Below are 22252 nucleotides of genomic sequence, written 5' to 3'. Positions count from 1 at the left end.
GCAGTCCGAAGACAGGTCGAGTGGACCCGCTGTTCACTGTCCGGGCGGGGTCGCAATGACCTTACGTACGCTTTAACGAAGGTTTTTTTGTGGTTTTGGGAAGTACTGGGCCTGTAAATGGACTTTGAAGGAAAAAAATAAACATTCTCGTGCGCACCAGAAATTGGTTTCCCCCCTTCAATGTACATTTAGGGGCCCCGTCCCCAATGGCTTCCCAGTTGACCTGACAGTGACCTCTGCCACTCTGAGCGCCGATTTAAACTACGAGAGGGTTAAGCAAAATCTACAGCTTCGGTCTTCCAGAGACCTTTTTTTTTTATTATTATCAAATCGGTTCAAACCTTTCCCAGAGCTAAATTCTGCCCAAGTTTTCAAAGTTATCTTGGCACTAAAAGACACTTGAGAGATTCGAGCTACAGAACAAAAAGCAGTGGAGCACCATCTCCCTCGGTAGATCTTAGAATTGTAAAGGTCAATTTCAGAGCTGGAACGGTTCAGTGTGGAGATATATATATGTATATATATATTCAAAACAGTTACTTTTACATTTACGGGGGAAGAAAACAAACCAAGAGTCGTATTGCCTGGTCCCTCGCTCAGTTTGTCTCAGGAAATCAGATCTATTTAACGTTGTATTTGAGATGAACTGACCTACAGATCAATGCAGCAGCCAATCAGTGAACAGCTTTATGTGAAACATGATGAATACAGAGAAACAGCCTCAGGAGGAACTTTAACACTTTCAGATGGCTGCTAGTAACAATTTTACTCAAAAGCTGCTTCCCATGGAAAACCTCCATCCTAACAAGACGCATCTCTTACTAGAGAATAACCAAAACTGTAAAGCAGCAGCTGTTAGCTTAAAGAAGGAAAGGAGGTGGTCTATAAAGTGAGTGCAGCACTTCAGGTACGGAGTTTATTAAATATCAGTGTGTAAGCAGAGGTTCCTGGCCTGCTGCTCGGCCGCGTCCTGCGGCTGGTGGTGGATGTTGTTGTTGTGCTCCTTCAGGAGCTCTCCACTGTTGCAGTCCAGCTCGCCAGCACACGTGATGTTGATGTTCTCATCCGTGACGAAGCAGAGCGCCGACAGGTCTGTGCCGTTTCCCAGGGAGGAGGTGGTGGATGTGGAGGTGGGGGACTGGGGGGAGCAGTGGGAAGAACACGTCTCCAACCGGTCGTTCTCCACCTCGGGGAGGGGGCTGACGGTGGCCAAGCGCAGGTGGTAGTCGCCGCCGCCGGAGCCGTGGCTGCACGACGTCTTCATGCTCTCCAGGTCTGAGCAGCTGAACTCGGACATGTGGCTGCAGTGGGAGTCGGCCACCGAGGGCAGGCTGCCGCTCAGAGATGGCGAGTCGAACTCCGAGGAGTTGGTGCTGCGCTGCTCCAGCAGCTGAGCGTCCATGTCCTCCCGCGTTTCATTGATCTTGGTGCCGCCGCCTCCCTTCTTGCGCAGCTTGCCTTTGCTCTTTTTGCCGCCGGCGCTGAAGGAGGAGCCCGACGCCTCTTTGGCCCACTTGGCGGTCGTCCCTCTGCCTTCAGAGGAGCTGCACCCGGCCGTGGGGTTGCTCCAGCCGCAGCGGCCGGCGGCATTGCTGCAGCCGCTGCCGCCGTCGTCAGCGCTGCTGCCGCCGCTGTGGTGCCGTCGCTTGGTGGGTTTGGACTCGATGTCCACCTGGACCTCCATACTGTTTCCCTCTCTGGAGGGACGAGGGGAAGAACATGAATCAGGGTTCAAAGCTTTTTCCACAGCAAAATTCAAGCTCTTTCAGTGTAAACTTACCAACCTTTACAGCACCACTCTTAGGAGATAAAGCCAATATAAATGAATGTAAAAATACAGTTTCAAATCTCTATTATAAAATATAATTTATTAATGTCTCATGATAGTATTCTACATTTTAAATTAAAGTATTACAAAATGTTGTCCTTCAAATTAATCAAAAAGTATGTCAAACGTGTGTTTGTGCTGCTATCATTTTAAAGATATTTACAAAAACATTCAGAAATGAAAAAATTATATATATTCTATCTGCACAAATCAGCACAAACATACCACAAAAAACGTAGATCAAAAATTTTTTGCCAATCTTTATTTCAGTTACAAAGGTCAATAAGTAATTGAGCCATTAGGTGTGAAAAATATTTTAAAAAATAAATTTAAAAAGTTCTCACCACATTTTGTATTTATCGAATAGAAATCAGTTAGAAAAGTTTTATCTGATTTAACTTCAGACAGTGAGAAAAAAATGTCTTAGATTAGATATATGAAAATATCTACTTTCAACTCTAAAATTAATGTTTTCCAAATGCAGGCTTTAATCAGGCATTAGACTACCAAACTCATCAGTTTGAACATCAGTCACTTTATTCAGAATTCAAGCACTTTCCAAACCTTAAACACCTCATTGGAATAGAAGCATTTTCAAGAATCTTAAACACCAGTAGGAGCCCTGATGAAAAGGGTAACAGTCGGTGTGTGTTCAACTATGACTCTATGGTGTTTTCATCCTTAAAGAAAACACATTCACCGGTTAGATTGTAGGATTTTGAACAGAAAACCAGCAGCATGTAAAGCAGCCCAGCAAATGTGCTTCAGATACTTTAGTAGAAACATGAGGTGAAACCTCGCTCACCTGTCCAGAGGCATGTAGGCGTTGAGAATGGAGCCGGCCATTGCTTTGGTGCTGGCGTTGTCGCTGATGGTGCCCAGGCTGACGGTGGCCGACTCCCCGCTCAGACTGCAGCGCTCCTTCTGCACGTCGGCCTGGACCTCCATCCTGAGACGGCGACACATTTTAGGTGAAGCGGAAACAGAACTACAAGACGGAGCGCTGGCTGGAGCGCTTTCGGCAGGCAGCACCTGTGGAGGTAGTTGACCATGGCGCTGCCGGACAGGCTGCCGGTGATGCTGGCTCCGGCCAGAGCCATGGTGGAGGCCGTCTCGCTCAGGTTGTCCCTGGCGGCGCCGAGGCGGTCCATGTGGCTGCCGCTGGCACTCAGGCTGCCTGTCATCCCCCCGACGCTGCCTTCGCTGATACTGGGGTTGTTCCTGGTGTCAGCTACCGATGTCGTATCTATGGAGGAGATGACACAGGAATAATTCAATGTATTAGCAATAATTTGTACTTTTGATATTGATTCATTGCATATGGTAATAAAATTATGTTTTCTATGAAAGAACAGATGCAGTATATGTTTATTGACACGTCGATAGTATCCATCCATCCATCCATCCAATTTATGTGCACCCTTGTCCCTAGTGGGGTCGGGAGACATGTCTATAGTATGTATGTATTATTTAAGTTATTGATGTTCTATATACTCATGTATTTTGATAAAGGTGTTTTATTGAAGGATAGTATAAAGGGCTGAGAACTAAATTGTGTAAACGTGTAGCTAAAACAACTAAACTTTATGTTCCAAAACAGCTTTTTGTGTATGTGTGTAGATTCACTTATTGATTTTTTTATTTTTTATTTATTTATTCAAAAATAAATATCAAAATAAGTTTTTAAGGTGAACATTTTTTTTTTTTTTTTAACACGTGATTAATTGCAGCTGGAAGTTTTGTATTTACACTTTTCTGGTAAGCCCATAAAACCTGACGCAAAAGTGACATCTGCAGCAACGGGCAACGAATATGCTCATATGCTTATTTATTTATAATTAGCAGCAAAAACAGATTTTGAAATGAAAATGTTGCTTATTTTATAATACATAGTTTTGATTGACCCTACAGTTGACCCAGTCGAACATTTCAGGCCCATCAGGAGAGCACATGATTGGTCAGCTTGAGAAGCAACAGTAAAAGTTACCGGTGGCGGCCGTTCCGCTGCCAACATTCATGTCGTTCTCGTCATCGAACTCGATCCGAACTCCCTTTCCGTTCCCGGCTGACACGCCGCAGCCTCCACTGCGGCAGAGAGAGATGGGCACCACGCCATAGACGTAGGCCAGCATGATGGGGACCCCGATGCCTGACGGAGGGGCCAGAGAGAGGCCAGCATGTGAGAAACCAACTGCCTTCATAATAAAAACAATACGGCAGCAGCAGAGACTGAATCTCGCTCAGAAAATGGAATTTTCATGAGAGATTCCAGCTCAAAACAACAAACTGAGGGCAATATTTAGCCACAAGCCAAGAAGTCAATAAAGATGTGAAGATATAGATGAGGAAGAAAGAAAGAGAGGAAGAGGAAGAGACTGACCGACGGTGACTGCAGCCACCACAGGAGACACGATGGCAGACAGAGTCACTCCACCAGCGATCACCAGGTTCCTCTCATGGTTGGAAATATCCTTGCCTTCATAGCGGTTATGGATCTGACAGGAACAGTCCAGACATGAGGGAGAGTTAACCCTGTAACTGCCAGGCTGTTTCCATTCTGACTGGATGCCAGTTGAACTGCAGGACATGACTTAAGAGTGACTTTCTTAAAGGCTGGTCAGAGCTGTGTAGAGAAACCCCAATAGACTTCATCAAGTCTAATAGTCCATTTATTGAAATGATCTTCAACTAATTCAGTATCGATTAATCACTAACTGAGGTATGCAGACTAAAAAAAAAAAAAAGGACATTTACTCTCAAAATATCGAGTCAATATGAGGCCAAAACTGTACAAAAAATATAAACATTTCCAATTGAAGACAAAAAAAAACTTCTTTGTCTGTAAATGTGTGCAACTCAAAACTCAAGGGCTGAGCTTTTCACACGCTGATGTTAGGATTTTTATTTTTTATTTTTGACAAAAAGTTTTCACTATAAGAAAGCCGTTATTGCATTTTAAGCAATACAATGATTTTACGGAGCTGAATTTGTCCATTTGCATATTTTAATGCATTTCTACTATTGAACAGAAGAGGTTTGAGAGGCTAAAAAACTTCAGAATTAATTTAGAATAATCGATTACTAAGATAATCCCTGGTTGCAGCCCTAGAGTCTAGACATTGTTTAATTTACTTTAGAGAAAAAAAGAAACGTCTCTTGGCTCTGGTTTCTTCTTTTGGCAGGCTTCGCCGGGGGATTCTGGAGACTCTTAGTAACGCCACATTATTGGAAAGAGAAATTATAACTCCTCACGCAAGAATGACCTTAGACTAAATTAGCAGTTTGCAACAGAAATAAAAGTTCACTATACTCAGACCAGTTAAGTGGAAAATATCTGGATATAACCAAGCACACAGATTCATCTGCAAATTATCCATGAGTAAAGCAGGAAAAAAGGAAGGATTTCCCCTCTGTGTTTTTCTGTCTCACCTTCCTGCCCACGTATACAGGTATGCCGATGATCATGGCAGGGATGGCTATCCCAGCAATCAGTGCGATTCCAACAGGAGCGCCCACTAGTGTTCCCAGCTGCCAAAGGATCTTCTTCTTCCTGCTCCAAGGCTTCTTCCCCCAGAACGTACAGCCTGACGGACTGAAACCAGCAGCACAACGGTCAACTTTCACCAAACTGATAAAAACATTATAAAAGTTTTACTATAAAACATTGTCTCTCAATACAGAGACAAAAGATAAGGACATACAAGACGTGAATCAACACAACAGAAGATGAATTTTAATAGTAATCAGGAGCGTGTCGGTTGAAGTTTTCTGGTTCCTACAGATTGTTTTTTTGGTTTGAAAAGTTGCTAAATATAGAAAGAAAAGTTGTCAAGTTGGCCACATTGAGCTGACTGCTGTTAACTGTACACATACATAAAAAGAAAAAAGGGACAGAGGCCGACTTTCAGATGTTTGTGGAGGAAGTTAACATCGGTTTCTCATGTCAGTGTCAAGCAATCGCTGATTTCCCAAAATGAAGACAAATTGAGGTTGATTTATTGGTTTCTCCTACAGTGAAACCACATTTTCATTCAACATTCTCAACCCAACGTTGATTGCAACTTAACCAGATTAAAAAACACCCTCTCCTTACTGTTTAAACCGACTGTTCGGGACTTGGCGTGTGACTCTTACCTCAAGTAGTGCAAGTCTGAGATCTCCTTCATGCAGAGCCAGCAGAACTCACAGCCACAGACGGCACAGGTCATGTGGTTACAGCTCCCATCATTCATTTTGACGATGTAAGCAGCGCAGCAAGGACATGGCTTAATGTCGTCGGCTGCAACAAAACCGAACATGATGGACAGGAAAGAAAAAAAAGAAAAACACATCAGAGACGGCGCTCTAAATGGAAATAAATATAGCAGACAAGCATTTCATTTTACCAGCCCTGGACAGCTGGTCTCTGCCGAGCTCCAAATTTATACTCAACTGATGCAAAGTCTGATAAACCATGAACTAAAACAGTCCAATAAACAGTAAAAAAAAAATAGAATATAAAAAAACATTCACCTTTTATTTGATATTTAGCTTTGCTTTGATTTATTTCACATTACTCTACTAACTTCCATTGTGGCAGAAAAAATACAAAAATGGCAAAAAAGACACAAAAAGCCGCAGATGTATTGCAGTCCAGGTCATATTTATGACCTATTGATGTAAAAAACATGTAATTCAAAAAGATTTTTTTTTAAATCATTAAAAAAAAAAAAAAAGATTTGAGCTTATTAAAATCAAAGTCAAAAGTTATCTTAATTAGCTTCATGTAACATTCTGATCTTCTATGGTGTTTTTTTCACTACTGTAGACAGAAAATGTGTGTTTAATCCATATAATGCGTTTTGCCAAGTGAAATGAATGAACTTTTTAATAATTCTCTAAGTTACTGGACGTGGTTATGCGCTTTCTGGAGCAGCCCACCTGCGGCTCCGCTCTCCTGACTGTAGCTGAGGGAGGACGAGCGCACGGTTCTCAAGCGGAGACTCTGGGCTCTCTGCTGGCGCGCCGCGTCGCACGTCTGGTTGGGATGCCATCGCTGCTTGCAGTGGTAGCAGAACTCCGTGCCGCAGCCCTCCCTGCCGCACGTGATCTTTGGACAGCTGGCACAGCCGAAGGCTATCACTGCATACCTGGGAAACGGCAACAAAATAAATAAATAAAGCGCTTCAATATGTGATGGTCACAACTCCGGGGAGAAAAAAGTATTATGGAACCCCGTTTGCTATACATTAAACAATTGTTGGCACAATAAAATAAAAATGCAAAAAAAGTTTTTTTATGAACAGCTGCAAATAGTGCTGGGTATTTATTGTATTGTATTATTGTATCATCATTTATCACTTATCGTGATAAATTTCTAATGAGGATTTTGATTTATTGTCACAATAAATTTCAATTAATGTTTACAATCCATCAAACTTGTCTGTGTTAGGATTGTTAGCTTGACTATTTTCCACCGTTTTTTCATTGGGTGTATCAACAAATATCAATACTTCTTTATATGAGTGATGTATAAAAGAAATGGGTTGCAAGTATTTTTCAAGAGTTGTATTTGTGTAGCTGTGATTGCTATGCCGTTTACCTGAAAAAGTAGTAATAAATAGTATTGTCACTTCTATTGTAATCACAATACTACTATAAAATATTGTGATAAATCTTCTGGTCTATATGCCCCACTTTGACCTGCAAACTCTACAGCTCAATGCAATCGATACAGAAGTTTTCTCTAATCCATCAGGACTGTTGAGGAAAAAAAACAAAAACATTTTTTGCATCATGGGAAAAAAATAAAGCTGGGTGTAATGAATTTATACTGTTCATGTATGAATGCGCACTAAATATTTGAAACTGTTTTTAAAGGTCAGATTTAAAACAGCCTGGACTGTGGAGTGACACTCCATTCAGGGGGGCTGTTAATCATCGACCTCAATCCGATCCCATAAAGTGATGCTAAACACTAGCGAGTCACATTTCAGGGGTTAAATGACGTTCTGGAGGTTTGTGTAGCAGTTGGGCCTGACCTCAGGGCTAATGTTTAATCACAGAGCCACTGAGGGCCTGGGAGACTTCCTCTGTTCTGGATCAATTTACACCGAGATCCCCGTCTAGAGCGCAGACAGAGAGGGCTTTCATGTGAGCCCAGACAGACACCGGACACCAGTGGGGTCCAAACTGTGGCCCAGGGGACATTTACGCCCATCTGAACACTTTCCTGCAGTATAAATTTATAGCAAATGGAGCTGATATAGATTGATGCTGAATAGTTAGATTTTAAATATGACAGACTTTTAGTGATTGATTTTTCTTAAATTAGAAATGTTAGTTAATGCCTAAAAATCTTCTGTTTTGGAGTAAAACACACAATAAAAAGAAAATACTGACTTGGGAGCACATTCATCAAATTTGGGTAAATACGTACGTACTGAGAATAGATGCTGAGAATAGACAAAAAATAAAAGAAACATATGACTGTTTTATTAAAACAAATATCCAACACCCTTTTTAAGAGCTGCAGTGATTTCACACTTTACAATTTTTTTTCAGTAAAAGCAGGAATGCTCCAATATGAAAATTGGGTCCACCTCTGATATTAATATTGCTGTTGTGGTCAAAAACTGATCCTGTTTTAGTAATTCCCAATAACAGTTTTTCGTTTTATTTGCAGGAAAATGCAGCCCCCTGGCTAATCTCAAATGGGCCATTTTGGCCCCGGTGCAAAAAAGTTAAGACGCCATAGCAACAGGATTGGCTCAAAGATCACAGTTCAAATATATAGCTACATGTCAGTTTACGCACATAACATGAATAAACATTAATGGTTGAGAGGACCTCATACAGTAATTCTTACTTGCTCTAAATGTGGTAGAGAAAAAAGAATGACCTCAAAAACAGTATTTGTTCATTTTAAACAGACAATGAAGATGTTTACATTTGCTGCCTGGAGCAAACAACACGTTCAAAATGTTTAGTGAACAGTCAATTATCAGAAATATTAAAGTAGTAACATCTTGTTGCCAAGCTCACAGTGTGATGTGGTTTGGTTGTTTACATGTAAAGAACCAACACGGGCTCACTCAGAATGGATTTTAATATAAAGTGTTTGGTATCAAGTGCGTCTGCCCCGGCTGCTTACCCACAGTCTGGCGCGGGACACCAGCGGCAGTCCGGATCTGCGACCAGCCACCTCCTCAGCATGAACTCCTCATATTTCTCCATCAGCACTGGGTCCCCCAGAATCATGCGGATGTCGTGCGGGTTGAACCGCTCAGCGCACTCGGGGCAGCTGATGTTGATGCGCGATTCCGAGATCTCGATGCGCAGATATTGGCGCAGGCAGTCGCTGCAGGAGCGGTGGTGGCACGTCATGATGTCGGGGAAGCTCTCCCTGGAGAGGCGTAGAAGGCACAGAGGGCACTCCAGTAGCTCCGCCCCTGCTGCTCCCCCAGCCTTAGCTGAGGAGCTGGTAGCAGCATAAGAAGGCCCTGAGGCGGAGGACAACGAGGCGGCGGCAGCGAAGGCGGCTCCTGTCCCCGCCGTGGAAAATAAGGCCGAGTTCTTGTCGTTGCACATTTCAGAGTGGATGCTCTCAATGCTGGCGATGCCGTCCACTCCAGCAATGCCCCCTGACCCGGGGTGCTGGAGGTCCCTGGACCGCTGGCGGCCTGATTTAGTGTCCCAGCCTCGTCTTCGGAAGAGAGAAGCCAGAGAGAGCCGCCTCTTCTTCGGGGCCTTCTTCACTGACGGCAGGGAGATGGAAGAAGTGGCAGACTGCAGGTCGCGGTCAGAATCCATGACCCCGACGTTTCCAGCATCCAGCTGCTGCTGCTGCTGCTTCTGTGAGCTCATCTCCCCGGGAAGAGGAGAGAGGCGCGCCGGTGGGGAGCCAGCACTGGGCAGCCTGTCTCGCACGTGGGTGGAGAGGTGGGGGAGTGGGAGGGGGCTGGGGGACGGGGTGAGGTGGTGGATGGGAGATGGGGAAGGTGAGGGAGGGATGGGGTGGGGGGGCAGGGCTCCAGAGGGCCCGTCGGCGTTTAGGACATGGTGGCTTCTCCTGATCAACCTCGACGTCACATCTAACAGCCGGATTTTGGCGAAGGGGTGGGGGTCACGAGGGAGAAAAAGATGCAACAGGAGCTGTGGACAGAAGAGAGAACGGGTGTGAGAGACAACAAGGACAAGGACAGAAGGAAGTAAAGAGGATGAGAACAAATGTAATTTACTGAGTATCCTGAGTGCCACAAAAAGTAGCTATGAACTATAGCTTTCTTTCTTTATTGATGTTTTTGAATGGGGTGCCAAGTCTAAAATACTGAACACTAACATTTACAGTCTTGCAGTTTGCAGTGCATGTCCCCAAATGCTACGCATATGGTGCCGCGCTAGAGGGAGCACCAAATGGAAGAGGAAATGTTACTAATTGGCATTTTCTGCATTGAACAGCAGTTCAATACACATGTGGAAATGTGCGGATTACACAATGCATCTTTTGTTTCTGATTGAGCTGATCACCTACTGGTATATGTAGCATAAAACCTGAATTTTGACATACTGAATATCCAATTATTTTCTCAGACAAAAACATTCTTAAAACAATTCTTAGCTGATCTAACAAGTGAGAAACAGTCCAACATATTTTCATTGAGTCACAGTAAACACATTCCATCACAGCATTGCCTTTAACTTTCAGTGTTTTCGATTATTGAAACCATCATCTTTTGTATTCTCCTGGGAACATTTTAATCATTTATCTTTCAGTCAACCTTCGCGCCTCGGTCTAGTGCTTCATGATGATTAAGTCTGCCTAGACGAAGAGCTTTTAAGCGAGGGTTTCATTCAGGGTTTCCTAAGCAGAGTTGTTTTTTTTTTTGTTTTTTTTTTTGCTAGACCAACACCATAACTTGACAAAGTGCACGTTTGCTCAGCTAATCAGAACATAACTGTAAAAGCAAAAGAAAAAACAAGAGGTAGACAACCTTGGACAGAAGTGACGCAAAGAGACAGCGCTTTGATCTGCCACTAAAATCAACAGTGACGAGGCCTTGGCCGTCAGCCGCTGATAAAGGCAGGCAGGAGGAGGTGAGCTGCACCACACCAGACCACTTCAGTAGAAATTTTACTGCGACAAGCCAACTAAACTTAATCTGTGGGGAAAAAAAGTACTTAAGCTGAACCCATTATGCCTCTTTTTTTTTAATTGCCAAATAACCTGTTTGTTAAAAAATGTACAAACATCAAAAACACTCAATAATAGCAACACATCCTGTCCTCCAGTCCATAATGGCAGCTGAATGACTGCAAGGATAAACAGAAGTCCAAAAGCTCACTAAAGCATGGGTAAATAATTCGTTCAAAGCTAGTTTTGCAACACTGGAAACATTGGGCAACACAAACATCCCACCTCTGATAGAGCTCAAGCTTTTCCTATGAAGCCACGTTGAGTTTTAGTCAGAACTGTTCAAGATGTTCTGAGAAACGAGGCTCAGTATCTGGAGGCTCAATCAGGCAATTTCTCAATTTCCTGTGTGACAGCAATTACTTGCGTTATCTTAATGTGTTCAGCATGCATCTCTGTGTCGAGTCGAGCTCCTCCTGAGCTAATCTGATGAGCACGTCATCTAGCCACTTGAGAATTTGGAACATTGCAACCAACAGTGAACAGCAGCAGAAGGAAAAGAGAGTAGGCTTAACTATTTTGGAGATTAGGACTATTATACGGTTTAAAGTACTTTTTAACACTTGAGGTAACGAACTGTACATTCCATAATAAAAGGAAGCACGCCATCAAATACATTTTATGTGCAGAAAGTCAATACCACCCCTAAGGTATGAAATTACTTTTATATGTGCAGTTGAGGTGTTGAAGTTTGTATTTTTAACAGACGCTGCAGTTAAAATTTGGTCTGTATTAACAGCTGGTAGTGCATTCAATGTACAACTCTTAATTGCAAGGAATATAGTTAGGCATTATATTGTAGCCAAGTCTGTCGAACACCTTGCACCTTCTGTGACATTTTTATTTCCTCTATGCTTAAAAAAATTGGTATTCATTTTACCCTGAAGGTCTTGCGCCACTATCGCTGCCTGTGCTAGTGGGGTGCCAGGTCTCCTACCCCAAAAATGGGGAGGGACTTAAGAATCAGCCCAGAACTACAAGGGAGAACCTGGTCAATGACCAGGAAAGAACTGGCACCACTATCTTGAATGTCGTTACCATAGTAACATACAACGCCACCATGAATTAAAATCCTGCAGCGCTCTAGCCAGCCCATGTCCAAGCCTGAAGTTTGCCAATGACCATCTGGATGGTCCAGGGGAGGCATGGGGCAAGGTCAGGAGGTCAGAGGAGACTGAAAATAGAACGTTTTGGTTGAAACCCCAGTCATTGTGTTTGAACACACCATTCCAACCCATGCAGGTGGAATCATCATTCTTCGGGAATGCTTTTCTCCCAAGGGGACAGGGCGACTGAATCGTATTGAGGTGGATGGATGAGAATATGCATTCATGAGAGATTTTCCCTCTGTAAGAGCATTGAGGATGGGTTGTGACTGGGTCTTCCAGGAGGACAACGGTCCAAAACACACAACCAGCGTAACTAAGGAGTTGCTCTTAAAGAAACCTTTCAATGTCATGCACTGACCTAGACAGTCTCCAGACCTAAACCTTAAACTCTTTGGAGGAAGCTGAAACTGTGTTGCCTAGTGACAGCTTCAAAAGCTGAAAGATCTGGAGAGGTTTTGTATGGACAAGTGGGCTCTAATTCCAGTTGAAGTGTGTGCAAAGCTGGTCAAGAACTACAAGAAACTTTTGACTTTTGGAATTGGAAATAAAGTTCTGTTTTTCTGTTATATCAAATACTTATTTTTTGCCCACATAAAAAAATCTATTGAAACAAATCCCTTCTTAGAATCTGGTTTATTCATTTGAAAGTATATTTTGATGATTACAAAAAGTGTAAAAAAAAATTTTTTTAAATGCCCCCTGACCCGGGGTGCTGGAGGTCCCTGGACCGCTGGCAGCCTGATTTAGTGTCCCGGCCTCGTCTTCAGAAGAGAGAAGCCAGAGAGAGCCGCCTCTTCTTCGGGGCCATACTGCTCAGATCTACATCCAACATCTTGAGCGCTGGTTTGACAAATCTGGACAATATGTAAAAAATTCTAAATGAAAGGTTCACACCACACGTAAAAAGCAAAACAGATCTCGAGTAGAACTGACCAACAACTTCTTCAGTCCCCCGTTTTCACATCTGTGTTATGCTTTGTGTTTCTAGGACTGGGTGTGGCAATGAGAGAGGAAGAATGTCCATTATTCTAGAGGAGTATTGCTGCTGAGGTCCAGTTCTTGTTCTGGCATCTATCCGGAACGTATGAGTGTGTGAGCTGAAATAGTACTTGAAGACCCTTAAATGGAGGGGTGCAGAACCACAGACCCAAGCTAGACGCGCACTGAGCGTGCTCCCTGTCTTACTGTGCCTGTGCACACTTTAGAAAGTTTTGCTGAAAACGCAGTAAAGAGAGCCCCCACAAACCTGTCAGTCTGCGCTATAAGAAAAGATCAAAAGCAGACCTCAGCAAAGCAACTCTGCTGCTGCAAGCAAACTTCACACACACTAGCACCACTACACACTCTCAGAAACAAGTGCTTTTATTCAAAATCTCTCTTCTCCCATCTTCTTTCTCTCAATTACAGCAGTTTCAAACAAGAATCCCATCCCTGATGTACAGTAGGCCTTTTACTTTAAGTGATGATTACATAGTGGTAAGCAATAACATTAAAACACAGCACTGACACAAAGTTATACAGGAGACTGGTATGACAACACCAACTATTCCCCAAAGCATCCCATAGCAGCTGTATGGATGATGGGTTTGAGTCGACAAGACTTGTGCTAATGATGTCTTAGTGATGAAAACTGATGATGCAGCAACTTAAAGGTCTGAGAAAAGCATCAAGTTATGCAATAAAATATACCTGCCTATGACAAAGCCCCTCCCCCACCGAATGCACACTACTAGTTAGCTAGGCTGGAGTACAAGACTTTTCTGTTGCCAATAAGAAAACACAAAGTTGGCTCTTTGAAAATAATTCTGGCCTCAAAAACAGAAAAAAGGTGTCGAAACTAAAGAAGTCCCACACATCACCTTCTATTAGGGCAACACTTCTTTAAAATTATGTTTGCAAAACACAAGCAGTTGGTGTGTAAAGCAGATGAATCCAGCTTGTGTTGCTCATGGTACTCTTCTTTGTAGCAGGTTTTAATGCTAGTACTTTGCTAAATGTCTATTTATCTAAATCTAAATAATGATAAATAGCTGATTTAAGATTTCATGTAGCATGACCCAACTCTTCCACCACTAATCCAACCATGAGAATCACACACCAGATCATTCAGCCGATTGAGAAATCCTCTACTTCAGAGGAGGGTTTTTTTGTTTTTTTTATTACGACGACTGCGCTAACGTTCAAGTATTCATTTAAATGACTGGACCAAGTGTTTCACGGCAACACTCACCCATGCTGACTGACATTCACACGGTTCATTTGTATCACTGTCCAGCAACACCGGAAAACCACAAGTATGAACTAACTTTGACAAGAAGAATCAAGTACTGTCAAATCAGGTAAATAAACCGATGCGCAAGACAAACAGCCAGTCAACTGCTAATTAAGGTCTTGGAACGAAGAGCGCCCAGAAACGGATGTAAACAGCTGAGCCAGTGAACTCTCGCGGTGGAGTCACTCCGGCTGCATTCCTGTCCTGGGGTCTCCTGTGTAATGTTGCCTTTCTGCACATTCCTGAGCCTCTGCAAAGCTGGGAACAGAGGCTCCACAAGCGAGGCTTCCAAACGCTCCGCGATCGGACACAGAGCAGCGTTCTGGCAAGTGAGCTGCAGCGCTGCCGACTGATGTGGGTTTGAACATTACACACAGAAGCTGAAACACTGACCGCCTGGAGTAATAGGTTGCATTAAATCACATCTAAAACATTAAATGAAATGGCTGAAACACTTGCAGAAAGTAAAAAAAATAAAAAATACCGAAAACATTTTTTAAGTAAAATTTAAAGTAAAAGCTTGTCTGACCATTGTGCTGAGAATCTGCCCTCCGCACGAAACAAAGGATCAAACGGTACAAATAACGACAACGGCTGCAAAAAAACAAAAACAAAACAAAAAAACAGTGCAGGCATTGTTAACGTACAAAGGCAGGCGAAGCAGGCCGACAAGGGAAAGAAAAGTTTCCAACGGCAACAAAGCCAGTATAGTCCCCAGCTGCCGCCCCTCCTCTCAGCTCTCAGACTTCCCCTCCTCTCTCCATCCCTCCTCTTAAAGGTGGTGTGGGCAGCGATGAGGTAAGCATCCTGGTATTTCTGCTCAGCTGAGAGAGCTCAGCCTCCAGGAAGACGCTGTGAAGCAGTCGCATTAGCTGCTCAATTGCAATCATTTGGCACATGTTTGGAAGAAAACAGAGGAACTTAAAACGCCTCGACGCACTGAGCTCATACTCTGAACAGGACCAACCCAGGGCTGCTGAGACTTTTCCACTTAAAATCCATCGCAACAACTGTATTCAAGTATGAAAAAGTTTTAAAGTTACTGCATAACGCACTATATAGCTGCATCACTTTAACATTTGACAATATGTCTATGCAGGGCTCTAAGGTGCAACCCATTTTCTCATTTTCAGTAAGTTTCCCCATCTTATACAATTCTGCTTCAAATGAACTCTGTGTATACTAGGTTGATAATCTTTTACAAGTCAATATTGCCTTCATAAACTGTGAAATAAAAAAAAGAAATAAGTGAAGCTGTAAAACTGACGTCAAATGCAATGCAGTTGAAAATTAAGGTGAACCTAACTTCTTTTGTTGAACTTAAGAAAAGAAAAAGTGCAAAGAGTTAGTCTAGAACTTTGCTATTAACTTTAGTTTTGTTAATTTAGCTACTTAAGAAAGACAAATAAAATTCATTTCCATCTCAACATCACTGTCTTACTGGTTGAGTTGAGTCTGGCCAACATCAGTTTTACCCCCAATTTCCAGTCAGGGGAAAAATTAGTCAACAGGTGAGTCAGCACAAAAACCTGTGCATGTGCATGTGTGTGTGTGTGTGTGTGTGTGAGGGGGGGACTGACTGGGTTGCAGTCAGAGTTAAACATGCATGTCTGAATTTTCTGAGGTGGATCTGAACACTGAAAGATTCTTGGATTTTTCAGACCAAAATACACAAAATAATTAAGGGAGCACTTAAAATAAACCAAATTGACAAATTGAACATGAAAGTTAATAGGATTCAATTTTTTTTAAAGACATTTCTGAATAAAATATTTTACAAATACAAAACCTGTTTATCATAAATCCTTAATGTTCCTGTGGTCCAAACATGATGTTGTCTGTTAAGATATAAATAATATTTTTAGATTAAGGCTAACATTGACAGTCATTCCAAAATCTACAAACAAATTCACAACCTCAAATAAAATGTTCCAAACTCTCTCAACACCAATTTAACATGTAACGCTATTCAACTCATATTCACTTATGGGCTGAATCTACGTTCACAGAAATAAAGACCATCCAAATTCAGTTATCAAATGTGATCAAATATAACAGGTACAGAAAGAATTAATACAAATATATATATATATATATATATATTTAAATACATTTCATATTGCTTATGGTCATATTTGTATTTACTAATAATGCTTTGGATGAGGTAGCTTCTCAAAAAATAAGCAATTTTCCCTTGGAGATCAATAAAGTATATTGTATGCTAACATGTGGCATTTAAACAATTTGTTAACATTTATTGCAGTCTATGTAGACCTTCCCAATATACACGTTACATGCAGTAATATTATATTTTGTATTTTTGTGGCAAGCAGTAAATGCCTTTTTTTGTGATAAAAAATAAAAGCGTCAACGTGATTTTTAAAGAAATTTTAGACATTCAATCTTTGATCCAAAGCTTCTCATTACAGGCTGTTTCTGTTTAATCCACTCCTTGTTCATATTGATCATGTTTCATTTGTTGCTGTTCAGCAGCATTAGCCTCAGCAAACTGCTGGCCATGCATCATATTTTTCAGATTGTGTGCAGTGATGCTAAACCGTGACATCAGGAAATGTCTAAAGTCTAAATTTCAGCAGGTAAAGTAAACACCAGTTAATAATGGTAAACTTTTTTTAAAATTCAGCTTCGAAGTGGACCACAAAATTGGGATCCTTTCCACTTAAAAATTGTCGGGTTGTGTGGAAACTTTAACTAAGTGGTGTCCTACATGTGGTCAGTATTGCTTGCGTGGCTACAGAACAGGAAAGTAAAAACTCAGCACATGCTTAGCACTCCAGGCCACAACGACAACATTCTGCCCTGCAGTGAGCTGTGCAATCGTAAATTCAACATCCATTTGAAACAGCTGTAAACAGATTAGGATGACACCAGACAGACACCCCACCCATGCTTAAATAATGAGACAGCATCTTGAGAAAAGCTTTTCAGAAGACGGTAAACATTTAGAACCTGAAAGTTCTCCACTAATCGCCCAGTTCACATGGCAAGAAATTGTTGGTCGATTTTCAAAAATTGATAAACCCTACACATATACACACACAATGATTTAAAAAAATTAAAAATCTTAGCAATAGCAGGTTTGGTCATACAGTGTGGTGAAGCCACACGCAAACTGATTCACACAATTTGAATGTCATAAGGCAGGGTGTCAAACTTCAGTCCTCAAGGGCCGCTGTCCTGCAGTTTTTAGATGTGCCACAGGTACAAAACACTGGAATGAAATGGTTTAATTACCTCCTTCTTGTGTAGATAAGTTCTCTAAAGCCTTGCTAATGACCCAATTATTCTATTCAGGTGTGGCACATCAAAAAGTTGCAGGGAAGTGGCCATCCAGGACTGGAGTTTGACACCTGTGTCATAAGGAAAAACTGAAAATCTTGAGACCAAGCTTGAGTTCAGAGTAAACAAACATGGCTGACTGGGAGTAAGACTTGCTGATAGTTTGTGGATCATATGTAACAGAGAAAAAAGACAATAGAAACACGTCTACAACGTACATGGGAATTTTGGGTGCATCGTGGAGATTGACTTCTTTATATGTTGGATTCCCAACCATGTTTTTCCTCGTCACCTCGCTTTCTGACTGGCTACACATAACATCCATCCATCCATTCCAGGACCAGGTCACTCTTATCACACCACACGGCAGGAATAGTCTTAAACTCAAATTAAGAGTCATCCCGATAATCAGGGGATCCTTAAGATTGTTGGAAGGTGGAAATCGGGACAAAAATCATCATAAAAATCGCAGAGTGACGCAGGTATTAGCAAATATGTGGAGTAAACATTTCTGTAAATGAGCTCTTCATACTGTAGAATATAAACACAAACATGACACCAGTCATAAGAACGGTGGTATAAGCAGGTTGCCTGACAACCCAATATTACCCCATTAACACATGAGCCTTATACCAACCCCATAGAACAGGGGAGACCACCTCCGGTCCTCAAGGGCCGCTGTCCTGCAACATTTCAATGCATCCCTGGTCCAACACACCTGAATTAAATGACTAAATAACCTCCTCAACTTATAGCCAAGTTCCCCAGCGTCCTACCACTGACCTTATTATGTGAAGCAGAGAGATATTCAAAAGCCACAGGACTCCAGCCCTCAAGGACTGGAGTTTCACATCTTTGCCATTGACCATCTAAAGCAAAATGATGGGATAGCTTGCTCTGGTTTGGAACTATTGATGAGAGATGCACACAGTCAGCTGAGTCCAAACTAAAATATAGTTGGGAAAGCTGCAGAGTCGCTTTAGTTGCGAGTTGTTGCGAAGCCCCATGTGGTGATGTCATGGAATAAGAGACGAATGACCGATACAATGCCTAAAACCTTCTTTAACCACACGAGAAATTAGCTTAAATGCCTTTAAATGGCATTCGCTGTAAACTGGAGCTATATAAATAAACCAAATTAGCTTTTACAGGAGATAATAAAGCTTGATATACAATTTAGTGGTGTGCCTAGCCCCTTTTTTTGAATTTCTCCTTTGTGTGATAATAAGGACTGTTTCTATTGTATTACAGCAGAAAATTAAAGAAAAATATACACTCTTCATTAAGAAAAGTTAAATCTCAAATAGCAATAATTTTAAAATTGTTGATTGCTTTTTTGTGATGTATGCAACAGGTCTCCCTTGTAAATGAAATGTAAAGCGAGTATCGAGAGTTTTTTTTCTGTATAAATAAAGGATTAAAAAAGTCCATCTGTGGCACTGAATCAAAAATGACTTTGAGAGTCTTTAAGCAATAAGATCACTTTCAATTAACCAAATTAAAAATATTTTGTGTGTCAGAATCAACACAGTGGTGTGACCTCCTACTTTCTGGTCTTGCAGCTGTGTTTACCATCAACCAATAAAGGGAGGTCACACACAGGTCTTGACACACACACAGACTGCAGCATGGTGAGCCAATGACCTTTACTTTAAGCTTAGGTGTATGGTGTTAAAAACCACTGTGGTCTTAGGAAGCGGATTCGAACATCCAAACAATGACGATAGGCTGTACTTTTTCTAGACAAGTTTTAATGCTCAACTGTTACCCTGTCAACATAAATAACTAGATAATTGTTTATTTCCAGGGAGGTTTGTGATAAGGAAATAAAAAAAATAAGAAAAAACATCAATTTAAAATCTTACTACTGAAATTGAAGATAACAGCATATTACCCAGATACATTAGTTAAGCCATTAAGAGAAAATATAACTGTCCACCATTCAGTACAGGAGTTGGTGACTCTGATGGGATTAAATATGATGGTCAGAAATTATTACTGGAAGGAGTTTATGCCAGTTTCTTAGGCAAAAAGAAATACAAGTGATTCACTGTACCCAATCAGAGATCAGTTTCCTCAGGAAAAGAACATTTTACTTTAATTTCATTGTATATTTTTTATCCATATCACATGACAACAAATAATTCATTTACAAGAGGAAATTCAGTAAACACTAAGTACATATTTAATTCAAGATTGACGTCCAACCTCAACAACCAATCATAAAATTTGGACATTTTAAAAAGAAGTTTCAATAGTCTAACTCCTCATGCATTTTCCATTTCTCAAATACCAAAATAATGTTATAAAAATCACAATTACTGATGCAGAAGGCAGTTTTATAAAGTTAGAAAACTTTCCCTTTAACCTTGCAAATCTGTTCCCGGCAGTTTGCAGTGGTTGAGAGAAGCATACCCAAGTTCCAAAGATGGATATGGGATAATTAATATTCAAACCGTTATTTTAGTATCAACAGGTGATTGGTTTTACTTAGCAAATGAAGGTTTTATGTAGAACACATCAAAAGCGGTACCTTCTCAATTTAAATAACTATTTAAAAAAAGAGTTGATCAAATGATCTGTATAAGAGTTAAGGTAGGAAGGAAAAGCAATAACATAATAAAGATCTTTTGACGTAAATTCATTTGTTTACATACGTAGTGCGGTAACGTCGCAACCCCCCTGAAATAGTGACTTTCACTAGGGCTCTTCGAAGGGTTTAAATATGTAACCAAATAAATAAAAATCACTAAAGCAGAACTTTAGACCTACCTTCCATGTCGTCGGTGTTAGGTTACCTGATGTTCATCTGATGTTTTTATAGTCATCCGATGTTTTAATAATTATCGAGGCATCAACTGTTGCTGTTTTGATTTGCATCCCTCTTACGCTGAAACTTCTCAGCAAAGAGAATGTTTGCTGAGGTAGCTACATAGCTCACTGTTTGACAACAGCTGATGGAAATTATTAACTATATGTAACGTACAAATACACACAGGCTTCGGCAAACACGGTAAAAACACACCAGAGAATGGACATTTTTCATAGGTCACAGCTTGCCTCAGTAACGACCATCAGACTCCCAACAAGCTAACTAACTTCTACACAGCGAGCGTTAGCAGCTGGCTAGCAAGATTAGCTAAACGCGTTGAGAGAACCTACCGTCTGTTGCCAGTGACACTTGTTCTGGAGACCGTGGGAAAAACCAGACGTGATGCGTTTTAAGAAAGGTGAACCTGACTTATGACTCGCCCAGCTTCTGTGCCGTGAATTCCTCATACGCTGAGAGAGGCACTTCTTTTCCCCTTTCTTCGGTCCCACCCAGCAGCCCCGTTTCGAACGACAACAGCTCCTACAAGAGATCGCTCTGTTGTTCGCTGATCTCGTTCTAGCTCTGGAAATTCAAATAGTATCGCGAGAGTTTGTGTCGCGAAATGAACGGACTCTGGACTCTTCACTTTTTGGAAGTAAGCTGTATCTCAATTAATGTATTTCTAATACTAATGACACAATAATTTTTGAATGGAAATAAGTTGTTTAAGGTTAAACACTCCTCAAGCACATCGAAAAGCTGAGGTGGGTGGTAAATAGTTACATTTACGCAGGGGTGAAAGTAGTTTTAAATTATTGGGGGTACTATGACAAAAATACATACACACATACATATATATATATACACACTTCTTTGTGTGCTTTGGAGTTTCTGTGCAGATTAATTTTCTTGCGAAGCGATTTGAGTTGGGTAGCTCTTGAATTGCTACAAAATAAAGCCATGTTTCCCTCAGCCCACTGGCTGCAATGTTGACACCTTGAGATGCCATGAGACCTGAATTCTGAACATCATGGCATGGAGTCATCCCAGTTTTCCATGTCTGGCATATAACCATTCATTTAGCTTTTAAACTGGTTGTATTGATCCTGTGTCCAGAGCCTCATTTTCAGCAGTGGAGCTATAAAGGTTGAAAAAGGTTGCCATTTTGGAGAAAATCTCATCAACATCAATATTTCCACTAAATAAGAGGCAAAAAAATTGTTTGATAAAGGACAAGCCTCTCAGACTGAGCCCGGCCGCACCAAACTATTTTTTTTATATTAGACAATTAATTTAATTTCACATAATTATCGCAGAAGCCATTTGTTTGTTAAATACTTAATGACAAATATATACCGTGTTTGATGTTTGTTGTAAATGACGTAAACTCACAAAAAACGAGGTAATTAGTCCACGTTTGTCGTTTATTGAATGTTCAGAAACTACAGCGGCTGTGATTCGCCAAGACAAAGGTAAAACCTGAACAGGTGATCAACTCTAAACCACTCGCACCTTTTTACTCTCCGTCTGTCATTTAAGCACAGCCGTTGCCATGGCAACCTCCTGCGCTCCACAAGATTACGTTAAAAATATAGCATTTAGTCCGTTACGATATTAGGTTTGCAGGGTTGATATTTATTTTGCGATCATCAATAAACCTCTCATGAAGTTGAGTGGTTGATTAGTTAATTTTAAACTTCTGCTCTGCTCGTTACTTTTGATAATGGAACCGAAACGCACAGAATTGCGCAACATCTTG

The 22252-nt window shown here is 41.3% G+C and overlaps 1 protein-coding gene across 1 annotated transcript; it reads right to left on the bottom strand.

Annotated features, from left to right (window-relative positions):
* Positions 1-890: 890 nt before the first annotated feature.
* On the bottom strand, positions 891-21071 carry LOC103478832 (E3 ubiquitin-protein ligase RNF19A). Its single transcript, XM_008432902.3, has 10 exons — positions 20844-21071; positions 8961-9961; positions 6749-6957; positions 5963-6107; positions 5258-5420; positions 4209-4323; positions 3816-3977; positions 2861-3074; positions 2634-2777; positions 891-1697 (listed from the first exon to the last, which is right to left on the bottom strand). Exons 1-10 carry the CDS (start codon positions 20958-20960, stop codon positions 920-922), a joined length of 3048 nt encoding a protein of 1015 aa, XP_008431124.1. The 5' UTR covers positions 20961-21071; the 3' UTR covers positions 891-919.
* Positions 21072-22252: the final 1181 nt, after the last annotated feature.

The sequence above is a fragment of the Poecilia reticulata genome, chromosome 16 (genome assembly GCF_904066995.2).
Source record: "Poecilia reticulata chromosome 16, P_reticulata-male-v2, whole genome shotgun sequence".
In the NCBI taxonomy this organism is placed as follows: Eukaryota; Metazoa; Chordata; class Actinopteri; order Cyprinodontiformes; family Poeciliidae; genus Poecilia; species Poecilia reticulata.
This window is presented reverse-complemented; position numbering and strand designations above follow the sequence as displayed.

Bases quoted from the DNA above. Each gene is read 5' to 3' on its own strand.
- LOC103478832 (XM_008432902.3), bottom strand. From the start codon at position 20,960: ATGAGGAATTCACGGCACAGAAGCTGGGCGAGTCATAAGTCAGGTTCA. The intron at 6,958-8,960 runs GTAAGCAGCCGG...GCCGTTTCCCAG, and splicing joins TGTCCCGCGCCAGACTGTGG to GTATGCAGTGATAGCCTTCG. The intron at 6,108-6,748 runs GTGGGCTGCTCC...GTTTTGTTGCAG, and splicing joins TCAGGAGAGCGGAGCCGCAG to CCGACGACATTAAGCCATGT.